This window comes from Delphinapterus leucas, chromosome 11 (genome assembly GCF_059928025.1).
Source record: "Delphinapterus leucas isolate spDelLeu-1000000601 "Yukka" chromosome 11, BTC_Dleu_Yukka2, whole genome shotgun sequence".
Lineage (NCBI taxonomy): Eukaryota > Metazoa > Chordata > Mammalia > Artiodactyla > Monodontidae > Delphinapterus > Delphinapterus leucas.
The window spans coordinates 44975001-45002355 of NC_143139.1; the positions used below are offsets into that span (position 1 = coordinate 44975001).

General features: G+C 43.6%; 1 protein-coding gene and 1 long non-coding RNA gene across 25 annotated transcripts in view; one reads left to right on the forward strand and one right to left on the reverse strand.

Moving 5' to 3' along the window:
• The window catches only part of R3HDM2 (R3H domain containing 2), a 152450-nt gene that overhangs the window by 13039 nt on the left and 112056 nt on the right, over window positions 1–27355 (reverse strand). For 9 of the 24 annotated variants that reach the window (XM_022571757.2, XM_022571758.3, XM_022571754.3 and 6 more), the window contains 15 exons: window positions 25339–25425; window positions 24732–24858; window positions 23393–23471; window positions 22679–22738; window positions 21979–22119; window positions 21439–21547; window positions 18571–18666; window positions 15648–15679; window positions 15496–15549; window positions 11152–11384; window positions 8679–8845; window positions 4339–4440; window positions 1637–1879; window positions 965–1091; window positions 1–112 (listed from right to left, as the gene is read on the reverse strand). The exon at window positions 1–112 is cut by the window's left edge and continues 49 nt beyond it. In XM_022571757.2, coding sequence (XP_022427465.1) covers window positions 1–112; window positions 965–1091; window positions 1637–1879; window positions 4339–4440; window positions 8679–8845; window positions 11152–11384; window positions 15496–15549; window positions 15648–15679; window positions 18571–18666; window positions 21439–21547; window positions 21979–22119; window positions 22679–22738; window positions 23393–23471; window positions 24732–24858; window positions 25339–25425 — 1769 coding nt within the window. The remainder of the gene's footprint in view (window positions 113–964; window positions 1092–1636; window positions 1880–4338; window positions 4441–8678; window positions 8846–11151; window positions 11385–15495; window positions 15550–15647; window positions 15680–18570; window positions 18667–21438; window positions 21548–21978; window positions 22120–22678; window positions 22739–23392; window positions 23472–24731; window positions 24859–25338; window positions 25426–27355) is intronic. The other 15 variants (XM_022571765.3, XM_022571763.3, XM_022571761.3 and 12 more) reach the window with 9 other exon arrangements.
• On the forward strand, window positions 5519–25599 carry LOC111173846 (uncharacterized). Its single transcript, XR_002644305.3, has 3 exons — window positions 5519–5764; window positions 9422–9532; window positions 10986–25599. It is a non-coding gene; the product is annotated as an uncharacterized LOC111173846 (long non-coding RNA).

The window sequence follows — 27355 nt, forward strand, 5'->3', positions numbered from 1 at the left end:
CCCCCCATGCTGCTCCTCTGGCTGCTGAGCAGGCCCTGGTTCTGTGGCTGCTGGACCCCAATCATGCCTTGGTAAGCCGCCTGCTGCTGGTTAGGCATCATGGGCTGTAAACCTAGGGATGGGCAAAGCAGAGAAGACATTAGCATAGTATCAACAATGTTTAGGAAGTCACACTCTCTCAGTAATTTTCCTTCTATTTTACTTTTTCTTTTTCTGGAGATCACGGGTTCCTCTTCAGGACCCTAATCATTCCTGCCGCCCCCGCCCCCTGCACCCCCTGCTTTTTACTTTATTTATTTTTAAAAATAAATCTCTCTATTTTTTTTTGGCTGCATTGGGTCTTTGTTGCTGCTCACGGGCTTTCTCTAGTTGCAGCGAGCGGGGGTTACTCTCTGTTGCGGTGCGCAGGCTTCTGACTGCAGTGGTTTCTCTTGTTGCGGAGCACGGGCTCTAGGCGCACGGGCTTCAGTAGTTGTGGCATGCGGGCTCAGTAGTTGTGCCTCATGGGCTCTAGAGTGCAGGCTCAGTAGTTGTGGTGCATGGGCTTAGTTGCTCCGTGGCATGTGGGATCTTCCCAGACTAGGGCTCGAACCCGTGTCCCCTGCATTGGCAGGTAGATTCTTAACCACTGTGCCACCAGGGAAGTCCCTCCTCCTCTTTGATGAGGTTTTTTTTTTGGCGGTACGCGGGCCTCTCACTGTTGTGGCCTCTCCCGTTGCGGAGCGCAGGCTCCGGACGCGCAAGCTCAATGGCCATGGCTCATGGGCCCAGCCGCTCCACGGCATGTGGGATCTTCCCGGACCGGGGCACGAACCCGTGTCCCCTGCATCGGCAGGCAGACTCTCAACCACTGCGCCACCAGGGAAGCCCCCCCACCTGCTTTTTAAACAGCAAAGGTAATTCTCTTTCCCAGTCTACCCCCTTCCCTTACTCACTACCTTCATACATCAGCGGTTCCTCTTACCAGGTTGCTGGGATGGCTGAGGCAGCTGTTGACCACGTTGGGGGCTGTAGGCCACCGGGTGAGAGAGAGGTCGATATTGCTGGTTGGAGTTAGGATACTGTCCAGGGGGATAGTAAGAAACCTGGATCTATGGTAAGAGGAAACAGATGTATCAGAAAGTCCCTCAAATTCAGCCTCAACATCCCCAAACTATTAAATACATCACGGTTAATTCCCAGAAATCTGTAAACGGAGCTATTTTGGGCCTGCAATTGCAGCATTCGTATACAAGTTTGAAACAGAACAGGAAAGACTTGTGTTATTTGAAAGATGGCTTTCTGACTAGAAAGAAAATTCTCAAGTCAAGGTGGGGAAATGGAGGTAGGTAGGGGACAGTTATCCCCTCTGATTTGTCTAAACTAGAGGAAGAAAGAAGGATTATAATACTGGACAAACTGAATTAGTGATTTTTTAAAAAAATATATTTATTTATTTGGCTGCGCCGGGTCTTAGTTGTGGCATGTGGGATCTTTTAGTTGCAGCACGGGGGCTGTAGGTGCAGCATGTGGGACCTAGTTCCCCGACCAAGGATCGAACCTGGGCCCCCTGCATTGGGAGCACGGAATCTTAACCACTGGACCACCAGGGAAGTCCCTGAATTAGTGATTTAAACTGGGAACCCAAGCCACTCACCTGCTGAGGGGGCTGCATGTAGCCCTGGGGTGGCAGGACTTGCTGAGTAGGTGGTGCATGGTTAGAGGTGGAATAGCTGGAAGTAGGGAGGGGCTGTCCTGTAGAAGCCATGATGAAGCTAGTCTGCTGAGGGTGCTGGGAGATAAGTGGGGGCTGGAACAGAGCTGAGGATGGGTCAGCTGCTTCGGTAGAACCTTGGCGGCTAAGGCTCATTTGTCCAAAGGGGTTGCTGAGATCATCTGTCTGTTGAGAGAGTGAGGGAGACCCAAGGACTGAGGTCATATCAAACCCCAGGTCTTTGGCTTTATCACAGACAGATAGAAATAGTAGCCCTCTCTACAGCCTTCCTTCCTTACACCAATTTGGGACACTCCTGCATGTGTGCCCTAGGAGGTGCTTTTTAGCCCTAAGCCTCTGTCATATGGTGTTTTATTTTTTTTTTCACAAGTGTTTTTTTAAAAAGTTATTTATTTTTGGCTGTGTTGCGTCTTCGTTGCTGCGCGCGGGCCTTCTCTAGTTGTGGCGACGGGGGGCTACTCTTTGTTGCGGTGCGCAGGCTTCTCATTGCAGTGGCTTCTCTTGTTGTAGACCATGGGCTCTAGGTGTGTGGGCTTCAGTAGTTGTGGCACGCAGCTCAGAAGTTGTGGCTCTCAGGCTCTAGAGCACAGGCTCAGTAGTTGTGGCGCGTGGCCTTAGTTGCTTCGCGGCATGTGGGATCTTCCCGGACCAGGGCTCGAACCCGTGTCCCCTGAATTGGCAGGTGGATTCTTAACCACTGAGCCATCAGGGAAGCCCTCATAGGGTGTTTTAAATTGTTATGAATTGAACAGCTGTTTGAAGCCCAACTCCAGACCCAGTCTCCCTACCACATATGGGGTAACAATGGTCACTCTGATTATGAACTTTATTAGAATTAGTCCTGGGGAGATGGGAGCAATGACACAACTTCTATATATAGAGTAAACAGGACAAATTAGTAGGGAAAAAACCCTACAAAATCTTTCCATTTCCTGTCTTCCTCATGCCTCCAACCATACAAAGGGCCCCTACATTGTCATAAATCTCGTTTTTATAATAAAGGACCCAGATAACACCTTGCGTGGATTATGGGTGGGTTCATGTGGCTCCCCGGCTCTGCCTATGCAGTGGAAAGACTGGTGGGCTCCCAACGCCTGCTGCTCATCTCCTTACTCCCTCTTGCAATCATTTCCACCCCTGTTCTCTGACACTTGCCTAGAGTTCTCCTGCCCTTCAGAAACCACTTCCAATTCTCACCTCTGCAAGGAGGCCAGGGTGAGTGGCCAGCTGGAGGGCGAGACTGACTGGCTGGTCTGTAATTGCCTTCTCTCTCAGCCCTCTTCTCTAAGCAGAAAGAGTGAGGGTGTTCCATCCCTCACTTGTATGGTGATAGGTTAGTCTGTTAACTTCCTCATCTTTTTTGCTCCATGGACAGTAATCAAAATACACATATACATACACACGCAGAGCAGAAGTTCTTTTGCAAATGAAACTAGTAGAAACAAAAGATAATGCTTTCCTGTGGTTTCACTCACTTTTCAGGGATATGATCTTAGCTATTTTGCTACCTTAGTGGGCAGGAATAGATGACAGGAGGACTGGACTGCAGTTACTATTTTGAGGTTCATATTCTAGAACTTTTCAGAATGGAGATAAGAGATGGGAGGAAAGAGGGGTTTCTAGTAAAAAAGCAGACAGGTGTGATTAACACAAAATTAAAAAAAAATCAGGGCTCCTATAACCATGATAGAAGTTATCAACTATGAGACAAATCAGATCTTCAGAGGATTTGTAGTCAGGGTACGAACAATTTAAACAGCATGTGCTATTCAACAGAAGAGGATATTTTTAATGTAAAATAATATAGTAAAATAGGGGAACATTTTAAGTTTTTACCAGTCGTACCAGAGAAATCTGCAACTATTTTAAAAATAAATAAATTTATTTATTTATTTATGGCTGCGTTGGGTCTTCATTGCTGCGCATGGGCTTTCTCTAGTTGTGGTGAGTGGGGGCTACTCTTCGTTGTGGTGCGCAGGCTTCTCATTGCAGTGGCTTCTCTTGTTGCAGAGCACGGGCTCTAGGCACGAGGGCTTCAGTAGTTGTGGCACGCAGCTCAGTAGTTGTGGCTCTCAGGCTCTAGAGCACAGGCTCAGTAGTTCTGGTGCACGGTCTTAATTGCTCCGTGGCATGTGGGATCTTCCCGGACCAGGGCTCAAACCTGTGTTCCCTGCATTGGCAGGTGGATTCTTAACCACTGTGCCACCAGGGAAGTCCCTGTGTTTTTATTTTTAAAGGAAATTATAAAGAATCATTCTGTACAGAATAAACTGGGTTCCTCAGACATGTCCTGGGAGCAGATGAGATGAAGGATGCACATGGTAGAGAGGATGAAGAGCCCAGGTTAGACCAACATCTGATTTTGTTCCCTGTCCTGAAACTCAGGGGAATTCAGTGTTCTTCTCTGTCTTACATTTAGGCATCTTTTGATGCCTAAAGTACTGTTATGAGGTCACTAGAATGAAGTATAGTTCAGCCTGTGCTGGCCCCTCAAGAAGAAATACCTTCTAACAATGGTCCTCTAAACAGCACAACTGTTTTGCACGGTTGTCACAGACTGACCCAGACACGCCCAGACACAGGCCACACACGGACAAGACAAAAAGGGGGAATGGAGTTTATACCATGTTGTACTGCTGGGGCGGAGAGACTGGCAGAAGGACTTGGGGACAGGAGCCTGGAGAGAACTGAACAGGCTGTGGAGAGGGCTGCAGAGCCGGGACTGGCTGTGGACCAGCAGAGAGACATGTGGAAAGGGAAGAGAAAAGGGAGGTACAGGGAGAGGCATAGGCAGGGGTGGGGGTGGGGCAGAGATGGGGAGGGAAAGGGAAGGAACAACAAGGTTAATCATAAAAGAAATTTCACATGAAAAGTAAGGCTTCTGAGCAGACTGGAGACCAAGTCCAGGACAGCTCATGGTTTTCACATCTCTGACAAATAAGCAATCTCTCCTATAAGTACAGACGCACTGCACACTCTGCCCCATTAGCCACTCAGAACTCTGCAGCTGTTGTGAGCATCTCAGAGCCAGGGTCTGCCGCCTGATCCCAAACACAGCTTTTTCCCCAAGCATTTTTCCTGAGCATAGGATTCCTGGGGCGCATAACCCTCCCTGAATGCCCACGTGAGAAGGGATTCCCGCTTCTGTAGGAAGGGTCATCCAAGGTCTGGCTCGGCTCTCCCAGGCATGCTCCTGATTTCACACCACAGCTTTCCTGAAGGAAGTGCTCATTCACAAGGATCATCAGCCTCCCAAGGGCAGAGAAGGAAAAATAAGCCAGTTCACACCTACTTCCTCCTGCTCCAGTGATTGTTCTATGCTCCTCCAGGCTGTGAGGGCAGTATGAAAAATGCTCCCATAAGCAAACACGGAGGAATTTAAGAATAAAATATAAATAGCCTAGTTTTAGCTTTTGTTCCTTCAGTCCCTTCACTAGCCTCAAGCAGGAGGACTTGCTTATTAGGAACATGGTGTGTTCTAAACCAACTAATGGGGAGTTATTTTTTTCTCTCTCGTCTTCCCCTCTAGCTATTTCAATCACCTCATCGGTTCTCCAGTCATAGCCTCTGGAGAAGCTATGAAGAGACGGGGAAATAACACTGATATTCATTGCCTCACTTACATACATTATCTCATTACAACCTCACAATAATCCTATAGGGAGATAAGATAACTTGTATCTGCAGTTAAGATAGTAAGGCTCAGAGAAATTAAATCATACACCCAGGATCACACAGCTAATGCAGCAGAGCAGGGATGGGAACCTAGTTCTGCCTGACATACGTTCTTTCCGCTCTAGCAGTAGGGAGGAGGTAAAGGAAGAAGTCAAACAAAATTACATAAACATCTTTTTGTTTGTGTAACTCTCCTTCCTCTTTCCAAAGCAGAGTATTAAGAGTTGTGGGGGACCAAGGTATCAATACTCTCCTGCCACATATCTCCTGGGACAGGCTTTCACAGAGGGGACTAACAGTTCCAGAGGCAGAGAGTCCAGGAATTAGAAGACATCCAAGATGGAGAATACTCCTGATATCTGCATTAAATAAAATGTAAGTCATCTTGGCTAGGAAAAAGTTACTGAGAATCCACTGTGTGACGTGGGAGAGAGAATGCTACAGCCTTGAAAATAAGCTCTCGGCTCTCCTGGCACACCTATTTTCTGTAAGCCAGTGGCATTCCAAATATAACTGCTGGCCAAGCTGCTCAGCCTGAGCTACTTGTGCTGGTAACTTTTAGACCCATTTTCTATTATCCTAATCTACTTCTTTCTTGGGGGAGGGCCTGCCATACTTCAGGCCTTACATTCTCTGGGGGACAAGGGGAGGCCTTAGGGACAGGGAAGTGGTAAAACAACTCTGCCTGTTCTTCCTCACATTTGTGAGTTCTGAGTAAAAAGTGAAGAGAGAAAAAGGATGCTCCTCTGTTAGGCCTCTCCCAACTGAGGAAGGGTAGTGGTAAAGGCAGGCGTCTCAGTGCTATTTTTAAGTTATTCTACCACTACTCTCAGCTACAGGTCTCTTCTTAGAGAGTCTCAAACACCAGTTAGGGAACTTCAAAAAACCACGGGGAAGCCAAAGACTGGCCCTGAGGGATGTGACTGCCACCTACTGGTGACTTCTGGGCTAGATCACTGGCTCTTTGATCCTGACTGGACTCCATGAAGAGGCTCAGCGGACTCCTTCTCAAGAGGTCTACTCTAAGTTAATTGTGCAAAAGGTAGCCACTGGTCCTTGAATCCTCAGTCTCACCCCTTGGCTTCAAATGTTCTACTGATATGTGATATGGAGGCCTACTCTGACGGCAGAGGCCTTCCAAGAAGAGAAAGAGCATAGTTTAGCCAGCACTGTCCCCAGGCCTGGAGCAAACGCTTTTTGCTACAGAGCTAAAGGTTTTTCTTCAAAAGGAAAACCTTTAGAGTAAGCATAGTAGTATATGTGCGTGTGTGGTCACTTCCTCCATCTCTTCACTGTTACGTACCATTTGAGAAACCAAACAGTTAAGTATTCTGGGGCTCAGCAACTTGAGTTTGGAGAGCTACCAGTGCTGAGAGACAGGGAAAAAGAGAAACGAAGGAAGAAAGAAAAAGGCAGTAGAAAGAGGAAGAAAGGGATGAAGAGAATATAAAGGGATAAAGAGAATACCATTATATAATAATATAATGGTATTATATTAGGAGCTACCATAAGTGCTTCAGAGACACCAAAACTTAACCAAGCATAAGATTTTTTAGTTTGGCATTTGTGATCACAATTAATTGCAAGAATAAATTTCTGAGATCTCTGTACCAAATAATGTTCCCCTGTCCCCAGTCTATAGGACCTAACCTAGCACTGTACTGCCTGTGGATGATCAATCAATGCCAAGAACTGACCCACTGACCCTCATGATTCAGAAGCAGGGACAGAATCTGAGTAAAAGTTTGGGATTTAGGGCCGGTTACCGGAACATTCTATCTAAAAGCTTTTCAGTCCCCACTGGTTAGTCTCTTTACTTATCTCTTTATCCCCCTCCCACTCTTGCTGTCTGTTTCTAGATATGGATGGAAGGAGGAGACAGATGGAAGACTAAGAGGGAGAAAAGGGAACAGAACTGTATTAAAATACACACATTTCAGAAAACTCAAAAAAACACTGGGACCTTAAAAAAGTGAGACACACACACAGAAACAGTAAGGGATGACTGGAGGGAGAAGTTCAGAGTTTACTCACAGGTCTGAATTAAGACACAGACAGGGAAAAAAGCACACACACATGCAATGCTTCAGTATGGAGCGAGGTAAGCTAATGTGAATGAGACTTAATGAGGTGGTAGACAGATGGTGGCAGAATAAGAAAGAAAGTCAGGACTACAGAGAAACTGATTTAGGGACTGAGATGAAGGACTTGGAATGATCGGCATGTGTGTTACGTTAAGCCGCAAAGCAGAGTTTCCTACATCTTCACTGTTCTTTATTTTAGCTTCATTTCCCTATGTATGAATGGGGTCGTAATGGGCCATTCTGGGGTGTTTCCACTCCCTGGGGTATCAGGGCTTAGGACTTGCTTCTTGTACCTATGGAAGAGGTATATCTGAGGCCAAGCTGGACTAACTGAGCAGGGAGATGAGGGAGCCTGGGAGGTGAAATGAGAACTTAAACTGCAGCAGAAAAGAATATGGACATATTGGCTTCCTGACTACCAGAGAATACTTCAGGATAAAGTATAGGCTCTATTCATGAAGAGCTCTATTCATGGAAGAAAAGAGTAAGTGAAGATCTCAGCATCTCTCCTCAGAGTATTAAGGAGACTTTGAACCTAAAACACCGAGGAGGTTCCAGCTTAGAATAGGATCTGATTCTTATGCTGATGACTTGCATGGTCTCCACAGAAGCAAAACTTAAACCCTAGTTGGTACCAACATCTAACAGGCCAGCAACAGAAGGAGAAAGAGAGAGCTCTTTCTCTCTCAGGAAACAAAGACAACATTGGGGGGTTTTGTGCTTTATGGCAGGGGTTTTAATGAGTGCTATTTCCTTTCCCCCAAACCCCAACATATAAATATTTGTTTATGGGTCAACAGCCATATGAATACACTCAGCTAGACTATGGTAGGAGCTGTGATGTTTTCAAGCTCCATGTATGGATATAGGGAGCAAAATCACTTTGCTAATTACACAGGATAGAGGGAGACGGAGTACAGTAGAAACGTGGAATAGGGTAGAAGGTCCCACTGACAGTTCTCAGGAGGAAGGGAAGGAAATATAAAGCAAAACAACTCCCAGGGTGACGCTACTAAGAACACTTTGGCCAAACCTCTGCCCTTCCTCTTCTCTCCCCACAACTCACATACAAGAGGTGGGGGAGGGAGTGGCATATCTCCAAAAACAGATCTTTCCTGCCACCCACAGCACAAGAGACATGACTGTACCTCCAGAGCTTGCTTGAATCAGAGCGGAGGGGGCTCTGGCACCGAGTGGTGACTCACCTGTGAGATCATGTGATTATTCAAGGGTGGCTGCTGCTGAGGCGTGGGTGGGAGAGCAGGAAGTTGCTGTTGCGGCTGCTGCTGCTGGGCAGTACAAGGGAGAAGGCCCCGGACAGACTGGGATGAGGTGACCTGGCTGCACACTTCTGGGGCACCTAGCGCCATACCTAAGGCAAAGAGGAGACCCAGCAAGAGTTGTAAGCACAAGCCATGAACATACCCTCCCCTGGGGGAGGGGAGAGGGCTTTCCTCTTTCCTTGCTGTTTTCCTTGTCATCCCTCTTCTGTCCACTCCCCCACTGTCTTGGGCAGATCCATGCATGAGCACAGATGCATTTCAACAGTCCTGCTGACCGGAGTCCTCATCTTAGCAGGTTTCTACTCCCCGGGGACAGTAACCACCTTGACTGTCAACGTTTGGTTCTGGAAATAAACAAAATGTGAAGCTGCTGAGGTACCTTCCCTGGAGTGCCTAGAATCTATCCATCATGATTAGACAGCTGAAAACATGAATGTTTGCTTCCTGGGAAAATATAGATTCCTAGTCCCTTAAGAAACTTGTCTTCTCTTTGATTTCTTCTCAACTTGCAGCATCTCATAAAAGTTGCTGAAGGCAACCTTCAAGCACATGCCTGTGCACACAGCCCCACACACGTTCATCCAACTATCTTCCTCATTTCCAGGCTCTCCAAGTCATGTATGCATTTACACAAAATACTTTTACTGAATATCTACTATGTGCAGGCATTGTATGATGAACTGAGGACACAAAAGGTAAAGGGAACGCAGTCCTTGCCCTTGAGCAGCACAGGATCTTCCGACAGGAGATGGACATCCACACAACGATTACATTTGGTAAGGGATGCATCAGTGATATGAATAAAGTTGTATGAAAGCAAAGATGAGGAAGCATAACTCTTGGGAGGATTAGAGGGAAGAATTTAAAGAGGACGTGGCAGGAGTGATGGGTTTGAAGGATGAATAGAAGGCCTGTCAGACCAAGAGGAGACAAAGCTAATGCCATATTCAAAAAATGGTTGGGAACTCCCCTGGTGGTCCAGTGGTTAAGAATCCACCTTCCAATGCAGGGGACGCGGGTTCAATCCCTGGTTGGGGAACTAAGATCCCACATGCCGTGGGGCAACTAAACCCATGTGCCGCAACTACTGAGCCCATGCACCACAACTAGAGAGGCCGTGTGCCACAACTACAGAGCCCATGTGCTCTGGAGCCTGTGCACCAGAACTAGAGAGAAGCCCGCACACCAGAACTAGAGAGAAGCCCGCATGCCACAACGAAAGATCCTGTATGCCGCAGCTAAGACCTGACATGCAGCCAAAAATAATAAATAAATAAATATATAAATAAATAAAAAGAAATGGTTGGAGGGTCAGAGGAGGATGGACATCTGGAAATGAGACTGAGATGGCAAACTGGAGTCAGGAAGTTATGCTACACTAAGTAATTTGGATTTTATTGTGCAGGGAATGCAGAAACATGAATATTTTTAAGAGAGGACTGACATGGTTAGATCCATGTTTTAGATTGGTAAACTGGCTCTAAAAAGGGCTGAGGATAGGGAATTCCCTGGCGGTCCAGTGGTTAGGACTCCACGCTTTCACTGCTAAGGGCCCAGGTTCAATCCCTGGTCAGGGAACTAAGATCCCTGCAAGCCGCACAGTGTGCCCTGCCCCCCACCCCCCCAAAAAAAAGGGCTGAGGATAAAGCAGGGAAACCGGCATGGATAAAGGCAGAGGCAGTGGGGTTAGAAAGGAGGTAACAGAGAAGGGCAACAGAAACCTAACAGAGGCAAAATCTTTACCACTACTGATGTCTTTTGAGGACAAGACCTACAGAACTTCTAGGACGAAAGTCAAGCGATTCATCAGAGGCAGAAGGATGGTGAAATAGAGGCTCGCTGGGTAAAAAGAACTAAATACTCCTCTGCTAAGAGCACAGCAGAAATATATGGAGAAGGTTACACAGTAGCTCAGGAGAGCTGAAGGGTGGTTACCAGGCTGGCATGTGGAACGTATGCTCCTTCTCAGTGACTGGGCTCCAGAGAAGCAACTGCAGCAGTGTCTCTTAAAGTTCTAGCCTATCGGCTGCTACCAGTTAATTACAGTATTACAAACTCTAAGGTTCCCTCTGCTCTACAAATCCTCTTTATAAACTCAGGGGCCACAGAATGAAAGCAGCCATCATCCTTATTTTAGTACATAACCTGAACCTGGGTTGATAGGGATGTCCCACCTCAGTCAGAAATCAGATAAAATAACCTAATCCCAATCCGTTTTTTTTCTATTAGGAAAGAAGCTTTGAAAGAAAATCAGAGAAGGGACTCAAAAGGACAATGGATCCAAGAAATCAAATTTCCCATCATCTGGCTGTGTTAGTGTTTTGTTAAAAGGAAATATCAGTGATGTTTTGTAGAAGATAAGCAAGAAATGATGGAAGGAGAGAAGCTGTGTTACCTGGCCTGGAGATCCTTCCGGCACTGCCACCTTTACTGCTCCCGATGCTGTCACCCCGGGTGAGGATAGAGATTCCACTGAAGCTGCTGGCTTTGGTGACAGGGGGCCGCATGCTCCGGACAGAGCCATCAGAGTCCGTGCTGCTCCAAGGCCGTGGCTCCAGGGATTTGAGTTCGCTGTCTGTGCTGCTCTGGCGGCTGCTTGAGGTGCGGCTCAGCCCCTCACGGTTCCCCCTGCATGCAGAGATCGCAGTTGTCAGAGCACCCCTCACCTACCACTTCAGCAGAAGGGCTACGAGAGAGTTCATTTCTATTCTCTCAGTGACAAAGGAGGGGTGAGGGTTGGGGGAGGATGGACACTAACTTCTTGTTAGTTGGCTGGCCAACCAAGACTTGATGGGAGCAGACACAACAAGATCCAGTACAGTAACAAAGAGCACAGAGGCAAATCTGGAAGACAGTGAACTGGCAACTAATTCAATACATCAGACCAGAGGTGGACGGGAAACCACGTACATGATGCTGAGATTGGCTGTGGTCTCTTCCCCTGGCCCTTCAGGGATCCCACACATGCAGTAAATAGTGGGGAGCAGAGGGGTACCAGTTCCTTCTGAGAGTTCTTAAAACAAAAGGACTCCTAGAAGTTACTATTGCTGGAAGGCAGGAGTAGCCAATGACATGGATAAATCCTACAATAGGTCTTCCATATAACACATATCTGAGCCAGCAGAGGTGCTGCTTACGGTCACTTTTTCAGGATTGGGAAGAAGAGTATAGTGGACTAAAGGGGCACTCAGTCTGATAAAGAGAACTCGGTCTAAGAGTCTGGAATCAACCCAACCTGTTTTGTGGAAGTTTTGTGTTAGTATCTGAGAACAATTGGTTCCAGAGTCTCTAAAGGCTGACATCCTCAGCAAGATCAAGCAAACATCCCCTTAGGAGTCAGGATGGCAAAGAGCAGGGGGCTGACTGTGCCTAGTTGCTTCCATATTAATAACCCTATTGCCCTAGGCAAGGCACAAGGCTATTGAGAAAAGTGATTCATCCTCTCTTACTTTACTCTGGAAACATCAGGGTTATCCTGATGCTAAAATCACTGTCTGTGATTCTAAACAGCTGTACTCCTCAAGATATATGAGGCTAGCCTGAAAACCCTAAGTCTTGTTGAACTCTTACTGCTTCTTAATCAATAAGCAACCAAGAACCAGGAATTTTCCTTTCAGATCCCCCACCCTCCAACAACTAATGACCTAAGAAAACCAAATGACAATTATAAAGATTTTGGTATGTATACTGGGGGGCAACTGATCAACAATCATAGTAGCTTGGGTTCCCTTCTTTCCACCACCATCCCACCCAAAGCAAATAGAAAACCCTATCCCAACCCCGGTAGCTTCCAAGACATTAGGCTCAGAATTATTCTACTAAAGAAAGGTATTTTTCTTAAGGGACTAATGTTAAAGAAAATACCTTCCTTTATTAGAATATCTATTCCAAAGGTACTGTAGGGAAAATGGGCAAAATATATGCTAGGATCACTATTTTAGTTTTTAGCCAATCACGGTGGGCTAAGAACACACTGTCATAGCTGGTTAGGGACATGCTAATTCTCTGAATCCCAAGTAGATGTATATATAATCTCATTGCTTCTCTCTGTATAGTTAGAATAGAGGACTGGAAAATACTTTACCCCTTTCTCTTGGGGATGTCAAAAGTAGAATGGGAAACAAGAAATAAGTATAAATCAGGGACTCTCCAGTTGTAGAAACGACCTGAAGTGAGAGCCAATAGCTCAAGTTTACTGAGCAGACTCAATAAAGATGTGTGGGTTTGTGTGATATGGGGATACAGCAGTAGCAATGAATGAGGCTGCTCATTAGACATTAGAACTTGAATTTTGCAAGACAAGCCCTAATGGCCTTTTATACCTAAATCAAACACTATACTTCTATTAGGACAATTCTGCCATTTATTTTCTTCTTCTACCAGGGATAGACAGGGAATGAGTCAACTTTAAACCAAACACTCTGGGAAACTTGAGCCAAAGTACTGATCCAATTCCCCGAAGACAGTAATGGCCAAATGCTCAAATGTGGATTGCCTGATGATCCTGTGACTTACCTGGGTTAGTACACTACACCCCTGAGAATTAGAGAATCTGAGTCTGGGCTAGGAAGAGAGATCAGTTCTCTTTCTCTTGCTCTACAACTAAACCTAATCTCTAGTCATGGTTTTGTACTTCACTAAAAATAAGGCAGTTAGGGAAAGTTTACCAGATTTAATTCTGAGCAGTGGATTGGGTTGTGTTATGGAGGTGAAGGACAGAGGACATTCACACTTCACAGTCCTATGAAATCAGGAGCTGACTTTGTTTCTACAAGTGAATTTAGTGCTGGTGAAAAGTTCCATTTATTGGGTCTGGGGTAGAGAGGCCTGTGGAAGAGGTGACAATAAATATCAGTAAGCCTCGGTGTGGCTTATTTATCAGTGGAGTAGAATCTTCCAAAGAATAGGGAAGTTGCCATAGTTACTGCCAATGTGGATGATGGAATCTGGTGTTATGAGCGTTTGTTTCACACACCTGGGAAGAAAGGTTTAAAGCAGTTAGAGAAGATCTGCTTCTAATCATTTGAGTTCTGGACTAGTACCCAAATAGAGGAAGAAGTTACCCCCTTAAGAGTCAATGGAGCTGCAGTTTAGATGACCTAGATCTTTAATCAAAACTCAGTATGGAAAGCAGCCACTTAAAAGGAGGTCTGGATAGGAGAGGACTGCACCTGCTCACTAGATCCTTCAAGCTATTGTCTGCACAGTTTGATGTAGTTTGATGCTCCATGGCACTAATAAGGCCGTCATTCTCAGCAGTGAATTAATTAGGGGTGATGTTTGTAGGGAGCTGGTGTAGTGTGGTGAAAAGAACACGGGACAAAGAGTCAGTCTCAGTTTTGCCACTAATAGCCATGTAAACTTGGGTTAGCTACTTAATCTCTCTGCTTTTGTTTTCTTACATGTAAACCAGCTTACCAAATCAGGATACTGAGAGAATTCAATCAGATACAGTATACTTCGGCAACCATAAAGCACTGTGCATTGTCACATGCAGGAGTTAATTTAAAACTTCTGTTTACTATAGATATTCTGGGATGTTTATGGAATATGATTGTTTTTTTTAAGGGGGACTCCACTATCTATCTCGACCACCACCACCAATGCAGAGCCCTTCTGCCTGGGCTTTCAGATGGACCTCAGGGCAGCCTGCTCCAGGAAAAACAGTTCAGAGATGTGGAAAGGTAGATAAATCCTCCATCCCAAGAAGGGGAAATCTTGCTATCCCAATTTCCACATGATTTAACTAGCTTTAGAAAGGACAACAGGGAAAGGACTACTAAAGTACTGGGAATGAGAGCTCTAACTAATATATGTTAGTCAGCTCCTGCCAAGCTTAGGATTGAAAAAGAGATAAACCCTTTGAAAAGAGTGAGACCTGAATCCTAGTATTAAATACTCAGGTTTTCTGTACTCTATAGTTTTTCTATTGGTAACACGGAAAGAATATACTTAAAATGAGTTAGTGCCAGGATGCGGTCCTAAAATGCTTCTCTCACCACTGCCTTGTGTAATTGTCTGGGGTGGGACTGAGAGACTGAGAGGAAAGGGTGATTCTCATGACTGCTTTGTGGAAAATGGAGAATATGAGGCACTGGAGAGGTTAGTACAGCAGTCTTCACCAACATTAAGAATAAACCATGGACAATCATATAAAAGACATGCTCTAAGTCCATTCTAAGGCAGACAAGTTCTTTCTGAGATCATCTTACGCATTACATTGTCCCAAAGAGAAAACTACATAGACAGAGGTGTTTGTATGTTTTTTTATATGGATGTGTGTATTATTCTTTCTTAAGGATACAAAACATTCCCTATGCCGGGTCAGGGATAAACTCTTCACATCTTTCCATAGATTCGGAAAAGGTAGCCAGAAGACACCCGTTCTTTTACCTCAATATATATATATGTTGAAATCCTCCAGAAATGCCCAATTCCAGCAAACTTCTGGGATAGAGCAGTACCTATCCTAGACATACTTATTTGGTCCCCTTCACCACCTATCCAGGACTTACAATGAAATCAGCAACAATAAAAATAAAGTCATTGAGCAATAGCCATTTTTTTTCTAATGGGGAAAAATATCCAATGTTGCAAATACCACAAATTGACTTATTCCACAAGCAGCCATGCATGGAGCAAACTCACTCCGCTGAAAAGATTAGAGCAAAACAAAATAAAATTAAAAAAACAAAACAAAACAAAAAAACAAGGAGAGATATAGACCAAACAGAGGTACCTAAAAATTTGCCTTCTCTTGTGAGAGCTAGAAGAAAAGGCTTCTTTGGAGAGTCTGTTGGTTAACATCAAAGAAAAGCATCATTACAGGATTATATTAACCTCACTGACAAAGCTCAATGAGAAGCAGGGAACATGCTAAGTGGTACTAACCTGATGTCATTTAGATATCCGTTCTGGCCAGTCTAGGTGAAGGGGAGAAAACGGAAAATAACTTATAAGAAAACAGCATGGCATAACCAAAAAGTGTGTCCATGATGCTATGAATACCCAAGGTCCTCAAACCAAGCTCAACCCCAACAGGGAGAGAGGGAACAGCGACAGGATGACCCACACCCACACACCTAGTCTGACTTCTCACCTTTAATGGAAAAGAGCATTCGGCATTTTTAGCCTTCCCACAGAGTGTTTAAAAAGAGGTCAATAAAGGTAGGAGTATGGAAAGGAGAAAGGAAAGTATTAACCTAACTATTATTTCTTTTTTAGCTCTAAATTTATTCTCTCTAGAGGTAAGCTGAGCATAATAATTGGTGTGCTTGGTCCTAAAGAGTGTATTCAAAGGAAGGGAAACGGGACACAAGAGAAAGAAATTTAGTTTTTTTTGGAAATCATCCTCAATGACTATCCCACTTCTGTCCTCTACACTGGCCAAAATGAAAGACATTCTGACCTGAGACCCAAGGGGAGTAAGAAATTGGGGAAGCAGGTACTTTTCAGAGCCTAGAAAAAATGAGAAAATTAAAAGCCTGAAACATTCCTCTTGGGGATCATTTCCTGACAAGGCCACTGAGCTGCTGAGTGAAGTGAGCACTGTGGTGGACTCCTGAGCCTTAGAAAAAGGTAACAAGAGTATTCAGCTGCTGAGCACAGGGGGCTCCATGCAGAGCAGAGCCTATGTGGGGCAGCTTTCCCAATATACAGCTCAGGCTCCAGAGAAGGCTGCAGCAGCAGCATTTCCATCCAAACACCCTTCTTGCCACTCCCCTTTTATTTGGACCGCCTCTTCCTCCCCTCTGCTGCAACCTACAACTCCACCCTTAAGCAGTTCCCTTTGACTGGCCAGGTTCTTTCCTCTCCACATGAGAATCTTTGGCATATAGTGGGCTTTGGCCATTTTTCCTTGTCTAGACCTTTTGAGATTCCTGATACCTCTACCACAGCAAGGGTTAGGAAGTGCTGAAATGAAAGTGATAAATCCATAAGGACTTAACAAAGAATACATATATTAGTAGAGGCTTGAGAGACTAGATATCAGAGAAAAAAGGAGAGAAGAGCTAACTTTGACTTTGTTATGGTTGTAGATAGATATATTCCAGTGTTGTTCATAACAAGCACTAATATCCTATTAAAAGTTGCTTGTGCTTTCAGAATGGCTTTGCTAATGGCTGGCACGGTGGGAAAGTCATTTTCCATGTGTCAGTGAAGCAGAGGAGCATATCACAGATAGCTATGCTATGATGTCACTGGAACTTCTTAATCTAAAGAGCCCAGAGCAGAGCAAGCTATTAAGAGGTGGTTTACTTTAGGGGTTAAGAGCGTGGACTCTGGAGCCAGACTGCCTGAATTCAAATACCAGCTCTTTCACTAACTAGTGGTGTGATCTTAGGTTACTTAACCTCTCCATGCCTCAGTCCCTCATTTATAAAATGAGGAAAATAATGTAACCTATCTCACAGGCCTAGTGTGAGGATTAAATAAATTAATGTGCACAAAGCGCTAAGAACAGGGTCTGAAAGATAAAAAGCACTATATAAGTGTTTGCTATTAACATCCACCATCCTGCCCTGTCCACAGTTTAGGGTCATCACCAGCCTTAGTCATGTACAAATGACCTCTCTCCTCTCATTCCATTCAACTGATTTGCAGATAAAGTTAGAAAACCGTCTTTGGGCTATAGCTGGATAATTTGGAGGATGGATTTTTCTGACTCAGAATGGAAGACTACAAAACATAAGATAAGAAGATTCCTTCTCCTTGGACTTTGGGCCAGAAGGTTTGTTGTGTATCTGTCCACAGTGAGGCTCCTTGGAACACTTGGGTCTCCTGAGACAATGGAACAAGTTCACAGAGGAGTTCAGTTTTCTAGAAGTTAGAGACAATATTTTTCTGAACTAGGTGATGATGAGAAGATATATATTTTTTTGTCTTGATGAGGGAGGGAAGAGTGGGGAAATGGGAGGAGAGTAGTGTCTATCTAAGTATATTGATTAGAACTGGCCATCTTTTGATGACAAAGGGAGGCTGGCTCTTCTTCCTCTGTTTGCTGCTTTGACTCTAAGATAGTGCTGCTATCTGGATCATACATTTTCCGGAGATTTGTTTCTCTCTTGACCTTCCTGAGTTTCTCCTATACTTCTGTTCAGTCTGGCAGGCAAAGGCCACCAGATACAGGGGTACCAAGTATATCTGATATGGCCCACAATTCTTAAGAATAAAGTTGCCTATAATAATCCATGTTGCCTTTTGGCCCACGGAGCAGTCCTACTCTAAGAAACAAGGTAAGAAATATAGGAAGGAAGAGACTTCCTATTCAGGTCGAGACTGTAGGGAATAGTGAGTGGTACCCTCTGTGCATGTGGAATGTGGAGCTCAGAGAATGGATGCCACATCTGTGCTCTGATAATCACCAACATAGCCTAAAAATGAGCCTGGCCAAACAAGATGAATGTATAGGCTGTGTGGACACTAAGTCTTCCACTTAGAAGCAAAGATGCCTAAAATGGACAGCAGAAGTGAACGAGGGTAAGCAGGAGGGCTTGACGGGCAAGATTCAGGGCCCTTCCATAAGCCCTGCCAAAACCATTTCTATTGTCAGTCTAATCATATCTACCAAATTCAGCCACTCCATTTGTTCTCTTTATATGCCACATGCATTAAAAATAGTAAGAATAAAAATCTGCAGCTTCCTAATAAGCCACATTTAATTTTAGAGATCAAATATGGGACTGGCTGATGTTGGTTAAAAACAAAAGCAGAAAAAAACAACAAAGCATTTATGGAGGTTTCATTCCATTCACAGTTCCAAAGATTAAGAGCTAAAAGCTAGGGGCTGACAACTCTCAGAAGCTACACTTACCTCTCGGGCAAATATTCTCTCTCGGACCCTTTGATATTCCTCCTCTCTCTCTTCTATTGACTTGCTCCTCCTTCCATCCTGCAATGGAACTCTGATCTAGATCGATGAGCAGAATTAAGCTAGTTAAGTTCTCCTCGTACTGCAAGCTCACTGCACACCAGCAAGGAAGAGAAACCGGGAGAGTTTATAGTTGCCATCAAAAAAATGGAAAAAAAAAAAAAAAGAAATAAAATTTCCAGTGTTGGACAGGTTTCACTGGGTACATCTGACCATGCAGTTTGGGAGATCAGGTTTTCTGGATGGTTGGGGCCTCTCCATCTCCCCACCCCCCCAACCAACCAGAGTATCAAGAACAGTAACTTTTTATAAGGATTGGGTTGCTTCCTTGTGCAATCAGGTACTCTCCAATCAGTAAGGATGAAGAGAATAGCCCAGGGAATAAACAACATTGCTTCGGAGGGAAAGCAAGGGATAGGAGGAAGCTAGAGAGGGAGAAGAAACAGGTATTTAGCAGAGCTAAATTTAGAAGAGTTTTTACAGCACTAGCACCTGACATTATCCCTTTTTTAGTCACTAACGCCATGGCCTGTAGAACCAAGTCACACACAGCTCAGCAAAGAGGGCCTTGGAAGTGAAATCCCAAGGGCGAAGCTAAACTCAGAGCTTAAGCATTTTTCCTCATCTTAACTATAGCTACTGGAGGGAGGGAAAGAGAGAGAGCTTACAGAAATAGAGAAGAAAGAGAACAGAGCAACACAAAGAAGAAAAGAGAAAGAAAAGGAGAAGAGAACAGAAAGAAGGATGGACAGAGAAAGGACCAGACAAATGAGATACGGTAGAGAAAGGGGAGAGGTAGAACGACAGAAAGGGATAAGAAGTAAATGGAGGACAGAGAACCTTACACTCTCTGAAAAATGCAGTGAGGTGACTAGAGGGGATGGCTGGCCAGACCACCACTTCTGGCTAGCCTACGACCCAACTCTCCACCACTGTCTTTCCTCTCTTAGCCTGTGAGTTGTGAGCACTGTCCTGGGTAGGATGTTATAGAGTGTCCTTTTCCATACTGCTCTTTAAGGCAAGGTGCTCTGAGGGAGATAAGTCATTAAATGCATGTCATCAGGTTATAAAAGATTCTGACCTTCCATCCAGAGGCTTTCAAAGTTTCAGATGAAGCAACCAAGGAGACTGCTCCTCTAGGCTGATCTTCCTGGACTTCACCACTCCCCAGAGGAAAGCATAACTTCAGGAGTATCAACTTTTGACTAGATGTAGTTCTCACTAGCCTAAATAACCTAAATTCTGCTAAACATCCTTTTACAAATCCCATTCCAAGAAGACATAGGACCTCGAGGTGCTTTAATGTCCTTAGCCCCTAGCACTGGTAAACCAATGGCAGAATAGGAAGAGCATTGGGCTTTGAGGTCAGGCAGAATCTAAGCTCTGCTACCTCTGAGTAATGTCACTTAAGGCAAGTAACTTAACATCTCCTAGCTCAGTTTTCTTATATTTAAAGTGGGGCTAATAACCCCCATCTGGATTGGGTTGTGTGGAGGATTAAAAGAGATAATGCATATAATGTGTTTAGAACAGAGGCTAGTTCAGGGAAAACACTCAATAAAATAGCAGTTACTGTGTTTATTATTAATATTACCGACAGACAGTGCGTAGAGCCTATCCTATTATGGATCAAGCCTGAAGCTGAGAGATGAAAAGTTCACAATAGGGAGAGTTTCCGTTCCACCCCAATATGCCTCTAGGCCTGAATAATTCCTGATCCACAGAAAAAGGGTTTTGGGAAAATGGAGAGAAGGGCATCAGGATGGAAAGGCTCTTTCTTGTTTTTTAAATTTTATTTGTCTTTTTGTATCTTTCATTGTTTTCAATCTGACCCAGCATGTTTGTCCACGATAGATAATGGCACTTTTCTCAAAAGGACTCCCTCAAATACTCAAGTAGCAAGCAGGAAAAGTCCTGGTCTCAAGACCATACAATATCCAGAGAAAACTAATTTTGACTCTAGAGGTAAGATATTATTATAGTTATTATTAATTAGCAAGACTTATTATTGGCTTTACCCAACCATATTCTTTAAACCTTAATCCTGGTTCTCTACCTAACCTCCTTTGGAGGCTAAGCAGAAGCAGGCTGGATCTTAACCCCATGAAGCTAGGAAAACTAACCCCCAAACATCACTATCTGAAGGATGGGCTAGAAACCAGGGCAAAAGCCAGGCCCATAAATGAAGGGATGGGGCAGACTTTTCACTTCTTATTCCCACAGGAGTGGATCAAAAACCTGCCTGAGGTTCCCAGCATCAAAAGCCAAATTAACTCACTCACCTTGGTGGAAGAAGTTGGGAAAAGAATAAGGAGTTTGCAGAAAGGGATCAGAAACACCTTTACAAGTGGGTAAATTAGATAACAATTTTGCAAGTTCAAGGCTAGCCCTGAGATAGGAAGAGTGGAACTGGGATAAAGTAGCTTTGGGTGGTTCCCAAAGAAATCCAGAACTATTAAAGAAAAAAAGAAGGGAGCCATCAGCTGAATCAAGGCTGAAGCAGGGAGGGACCTTGCTTTGTCCCAAAATGAAGTGGAGTTAGAAGTCAGTGGCAGAACCAGGGAGTTCCAGGCCAAATGAGAAAACCCAGCAAACCTCAGCACCATGTCTCTCTGGGGCTAAGAGGGTCGCATTTAGCTCAACAAGTGCAGTTAGTCCTCAACATTAAGCCAAAGCCAACTCAGTATAGCTCAACACTTTTTTCCACACTGAGATATTATGAGTTTTCTCCATCCCACAAAAATTCTTCTCCCCTCCCAGTTTCTCTTACTGCAATCTCTCTGTATAGACCCAACCCTTTCCATTCTTCACCTGGTTATCATCTCGGTCCATACTGGCATCATCTCTCTTGAGAATGAATCTCTGCTGAAATTCTGTATTCTTCTCATCCTTTATATGTTCTGAGAATCTCTGTTCAGGGCTGGGATTGGGAGAGAAATGTGGAAGGAAGGGAAGAAAGACTCTTGTCAGGAAGCAGACCTCCTAGTATAGTTCTCTTAAATTCTACAACTCCCACCCAGGGGATTTCTGAAGTCAGGGATCCAAAAAGTCACATGAAAGCTTTAAAGAAATCCTCTGGGACTGTTCTTTATACATCTATAACTTATCTTCTTCCAAAATTTTACCTGTCCTATCACTAAAGGTGAAGAGAGGCCAGAGCCAGTCTTCACAAAACACTAGTGCCTCTAGCATCTATTTCCAAGACCTCACAAAGAGTAGAAATTGATAATATAACCCACCCTCCCTACACTGTCCCCTCTCCAGAAAGAGAAATCTTGATCCTACACCTTCCTCTTCCATCCCAGAGGCTATCCCAGGAAAGTCTTCCCAATCTGTGGTTTCCTCCCTTACATTCTTGTGTTACTGGTTTTGTTGATGATGACAGCTTTTCCAGTTTGGTCAACATTGTGGTCCATCCCAAAATAGGCAGCTACCCGATGTAATAGCATCCGGTGATATGAGGTCATCTGAGGGAACTTCTTGAACTGGTTGCTGCAGGGAAACCCAGGGGGAAAAAGTGAAATAAGGACAAGTAACAGCAATAACAGCCAATTGTAATTTTTCTTACAAGTGTTGAAAGTGGGGAATTTCTTAGGAGAAAGAGACATTATTATAAGGAAGATATTTACTTGATGGTAACCAAAAAGGTTCTCTCAACTTTATCTACAGTATTTTGTAGATCCCTCTGACCCACTATCCTCATTAAGACTACTCCTTATGCAATAAGCCCTAGGTCTCACCCACCTAGATGATATTCTACAAAGAAAAAAGGGAAAAACTTAAGAATAGTGAAATATGGGATAAGGGTTAGCTGCTAAATTTTTTTCAACTCAAGTCTAAGCAATAACTTAAAAACTTCATTTAGTTTCCACATACACTTTTTGATCCATTCTGATTACTTCTCCCCAACTCCTTTTGGTTCCCAGTGAGTTATTACTTCCAAATTCAGACTTTTAAGGGAACGATGAAAGAGGGATATCCTAAAATTTTACCTGAATTTCTTTCCAGTACCCCTCCCACCTCTAATGTGTATTTCATTCAAGTAACTTACTTGTTGTCATTAATAAAGTCCAGAATCTCCTGTTCTAATTTTAGCAGCATCATTCTGTCCCTGTTTAAAAAAGATTAAAACAAAACAAAACAAAAGGCAGCCCTCCCATAGACATTGAAAGCAAGGATTGAAAACACAGCCTGCTCACTATACAAGCTGAAGGGAGGGACAGATCCAAACCCCGAGAGTGGATCAAAAATGCAAAGGCTGCTGAGCCTCACTGCCCTGTCTTATGTTACTTTAAAAAAGAAAAACAATCAAGCCTCCTAATAATGTACTTTATTTTCCTTGTCAGAAACCTAATTCTGTTGCCAGTCATATTCCTATAAACACATACTTTATACTTACAAATCTAATCATTGTTCTATACTCCATCTGGTTATTTATAGAATTTTTAAACAAGTATGATTTAGCTTTGGTACAAATCAATTATTTTTTCTTCTGTGCTTTTTAATTGTATTCTCAAGCCTTCATATTTCTTTGTCTGCATTCTTCTTCCAAATAATTTTTCTCAACTCTTCTGGAAGCAGGAACCTCAATATGAGGGTATTCTGAATCTCCAACAGAATATAAAACTACTCTGGAGAGAAATGGTGTGTCAGGGGCTAGGCATCCTGGGTTCTAATAATGGAAAAATTCTGAGAAGCTATTTGGCCTCTTGGGTATTCTGCTGGTCCTGGCCCCTTTCCCCCTTCCATCAAATCATGTTATTACCTTGGGTTCTTTTTCAGTGTATTTACAAGAAATTCATGTAGGTCTATTCCAGTGGAGTCCGTATATTCTTGACTGGAGTCTAGAACACCACAGTGAAATAAATTAAAAATAAATGAAACTGTCTTGCATGATCTCTAACCCCAAGCAGAAGCCCACAACCTGATCAGGAGACATGAGAACAGGAAAGGAGAATCAGGCTTCAGGATTTTTAGCTTAAAAATCAGAATGACCTTGATTTGCCAGCCCCTCAAAATTCCCCATGACAGTGATATAAGGTGGAATCTGGGTCACAGTGTTACATTCGTATTACGTTGAAAAGCCACCTTGCCATCAATAAGTATTTATTGAATGTCCAGACACAAACAAAGGTTTTATTCTAGTTAAGGAAAATAAATTCTAGGTACGGACAGACAGGGCTGAATTTTCCAGAATCTCAGCATCATATAAAGAATCAACAATCAAATGTTGATTCTTTATATGATTATTTATATTTATTTATAAAATTTTAATCCTAAGATTGCCTTTTTCCTCTTAATTATCACTAAAATTTTTTGGGGGGGCTTCCCTGGTGGCACAGCGGTTGAGAGTCCGCCTGCCGATGCAGGGGACACGGGTTCGTGCCCTGGTCCGGGAAGATCCCACATGCCGTGGAGCGGCTGGGCCCGTGAGCCATGGCCGCTAGGCCTGCATGTCCGGAGCCTGTGCTCCGCAACGGGAGAGGCCACAACACTGAGAGACCCGCATACCACAAAAAAGAAAAAAAAAAAAAAAAATTTGAGGGGGGGCCGTACCGCACGGCTTGTGGGATCCTAGTTCCCCGACCAGGGATCAAACCTGGGTCCCCAGAAGTGAAAGCGTTGAGCCCTAACCACTGAACCGCCAAGGAATTCCCTTAATTATCATTTTTATGGACCATGTCTTTTGGCTACCAGCCCAAGAATTTAAATCCAAAGAGGGCTTAATAATTACATGCAAATTTACATTATTAAAAAAAAATCACTCCAAGCATCCCCAAACCAAAATATAAATATTATCTAGAGAATCTGCTACCAGTGATGATCCATCACTATTTATTCCAGAGCAAAAATAAAATCAGAATTGACTACAATGTCCTCCCCTATGGGTAGCCCAGTGTTAATGGAATAGCTCTCTGTCAGCCCTGAAGGCAGGGCTGGATAAAGCAGCAAAGAAAGTAACTTATTTAGGCACCTCCCCAAACAACGATGAAGTCAGCAGGACACTAGGAACTGTTGGGCCGATAAGGTCAGTGGGAAGATGGAAGGAAAAGGCACTGCAGAGTCAGGCCCCAGGAGAGATGAGAAAGGGGGAAAGTCTTCACCTCTAGACAGCATCTTCCTTGGGACCTTTTCTTTGTTTTTGTCCTTATCTTCCTTTTCAGAGACATCCTTTGTGGACTTTTCTTCCTCCTTGTCAGAGGGGCAGCTGATGTGCAACTGAATTATATCCTTGGACAAGGGGAAAGAGAAATATAATCAAAGGGGAAAACAACTCTCCTGCAGCCCTTTGAAATCTCAAAGAAGGCAAATCTTAGGGTGGCAGCATTCTCTTACGAAAGAGAATATTTTGTTAATTAAATTGTTTTAGCTTTTGTTCTACCAAAAGGGTAGAGGCTAAGCTTTTCTGTCAACAGTCACAGCCTACTGTATGGAAAGCTCAAGTTATGCTTGCTGTTCCTGCCATAAGAATTGGAATGGAAATGGTTCTAACCACCAGAGGGAAAGGTGTGGGTCTGCATCATCCTGGGTGGTCCAGGTGTGAAGACCTATACTTCATGCTCTCACCCATGCCCTTATTTTACTGCAACAGCCTGTTTTGAAGCTCCTCTACCCTGATTTCCAAGCCTAATGTTGATGCCGTGGGTGCTACACCAGTTTAGCAAACAACTGCCAAACTCAAAGCTACACTTACTCTTATAAAGGACCTACCTGGGTTTCTAGTGGCCCGTCAGCAAACGGGGCAGAAGACTCCTCACACACTGCAAGGCTGCGCACCAACTTCAGCTTGGAATTAGACTGAAAAAAATAAATACACATACATATTCCCTTGGTGGACACTGGGAAAGCTTCTGGCTGAATAAAGGGCATCCTCTTTTGCTCTGTTAGTTGCTTCTTCCATAAATAGGGTTTGTTTTTTTTTTTTCCTTCAAACAGGTCCTACTCATTCATTCCTGATTCACTTGAAAGATAATTCTCTTGCTCACAACAGTACATATATAAAAACAAAACAACTACTTTGGACAGATGACAGGAAAACCACTTTGCTTAGCTCTCCTCTCTCTCTAGCTCAGTGCTCCAATATCACACTCAGAAGTTTACTGAGAATACGCAGCAGCAGAGCTCAGTAGAAAGACTGGATTTAGAACCAGAAGTCCTAGCTTCAACTCCTGGTTTGAGGCATGAGATACTGAGCAAATTACTTGACCTCTCTGGGTCTCTTTTTGGTCCTCAATAAAAGCGGGATAAAAATGCTTAACAGGTTGGTGTGAGAATTAGATTATATAAGGCATGTAAACATATGTATCATAAATAGTGCCTAGTATAAAGTAGACGATAAATGCTAAGTGACTCTAAACCTGAGGTGGCAAGGGTATGGAAAGAAGTGTCTAAGAAAAAAGTAGAAAGAAAGAAAACTTTCTAACATTTGGGATTCAATGTGACAACTAATCCACTTGGTTTACTTATGCTGGCTGGAGAATCCCCAAAAGATCTGAATTCCACTTTATAAATCACTGCTCTCCTAGGTATCTCCAAAGTCAAAAATTATAGTGACTCATTAGAAATCTACCTATAAACATTTATTGAGAGTTCTTACAATAAAATCAAAGTTTACAGTAAATACAAAAGCACGAAACATGGTATGTGTGGTCCAGGTAGCACAGTATAGTGAAAAGAATTTGCAAGTCTGAAGAACTGACTTCAAGCCTAGTTTTGCCGCTTTCTAATAAATGTCCTCTGTCAAACTCACTCAAGCTCTATAAGCCCAAGCTTCCTCCTCTGTAAAATGGAAATAATAACGATAATAACTGTCTTACTTATTTCTAAGGTTTGGGGGGAAGTGAACAGAGAACACCCTCTATTTTTTTTCTTTTTGGCCGTGCCTCGCAGCATGCGGGATCCTAGTTCTCTGACCAGGAATCGAACCTGCACCCCCTGCGTTGAGTGGAGTCTTAACCACTGGACCGTCATGGAAATCCTGAACACCCTCTGTTTTAAACTTTACTGTCAAGCCCATCACTGTGGATTAGGCCATGTAAGGCAAGCCACAGAGCCAATTTATCATACATCATAGTCTTCTTCAAACCCAAGCCACATACTGGCTGGGACACTCCCAAATTCTGCCATTATTTTTCAAGGGGAAAGGGGTGGACACCCTTAATTATTACTTCGATGGACAATTCTTCCCAATGTAAGAAAAGTTTAATATTTTACTGTTCCCTAATTAAAATTAAAAAGCTATCACACACTAACACCTATAGTCCTACCTGATAACACTGCTTAAAATAATCTGTGATGTACTAATTTTATCATACAATGATTAAAAACAAAATCTTCCTCTTTGCCCCAACCCAAAAAGTGAATCAAAACAAAACAAAACGAAACGAAACAAAGCCTGTATTTTTAGGATGTCCAAAAATGTTGAATCATTTTACTAATGGTAGAGGATTTATCTTAAAGAAAATTCACATGGCCAAAAACCCCAAAACTGCTGGGAGGCAAAATAAGAGAGCCAGAGATGAGCAGAGAAACTGGCATTACAGCAGAACCAGTACCAGTGTGCTCAGGCTTTGTTTGTGGGAGGCTCTGGCTGGGTATCCTTTCAGGTATCAGAAATAGACTGTGACTGAACTAAAGATAATGGGGAAAAATAAAGCCAGACATTCCAATAGGATATATGTATATGTGCGTGCATGTTTGTGCGTGTGTGTATGCATGTTCACAATCA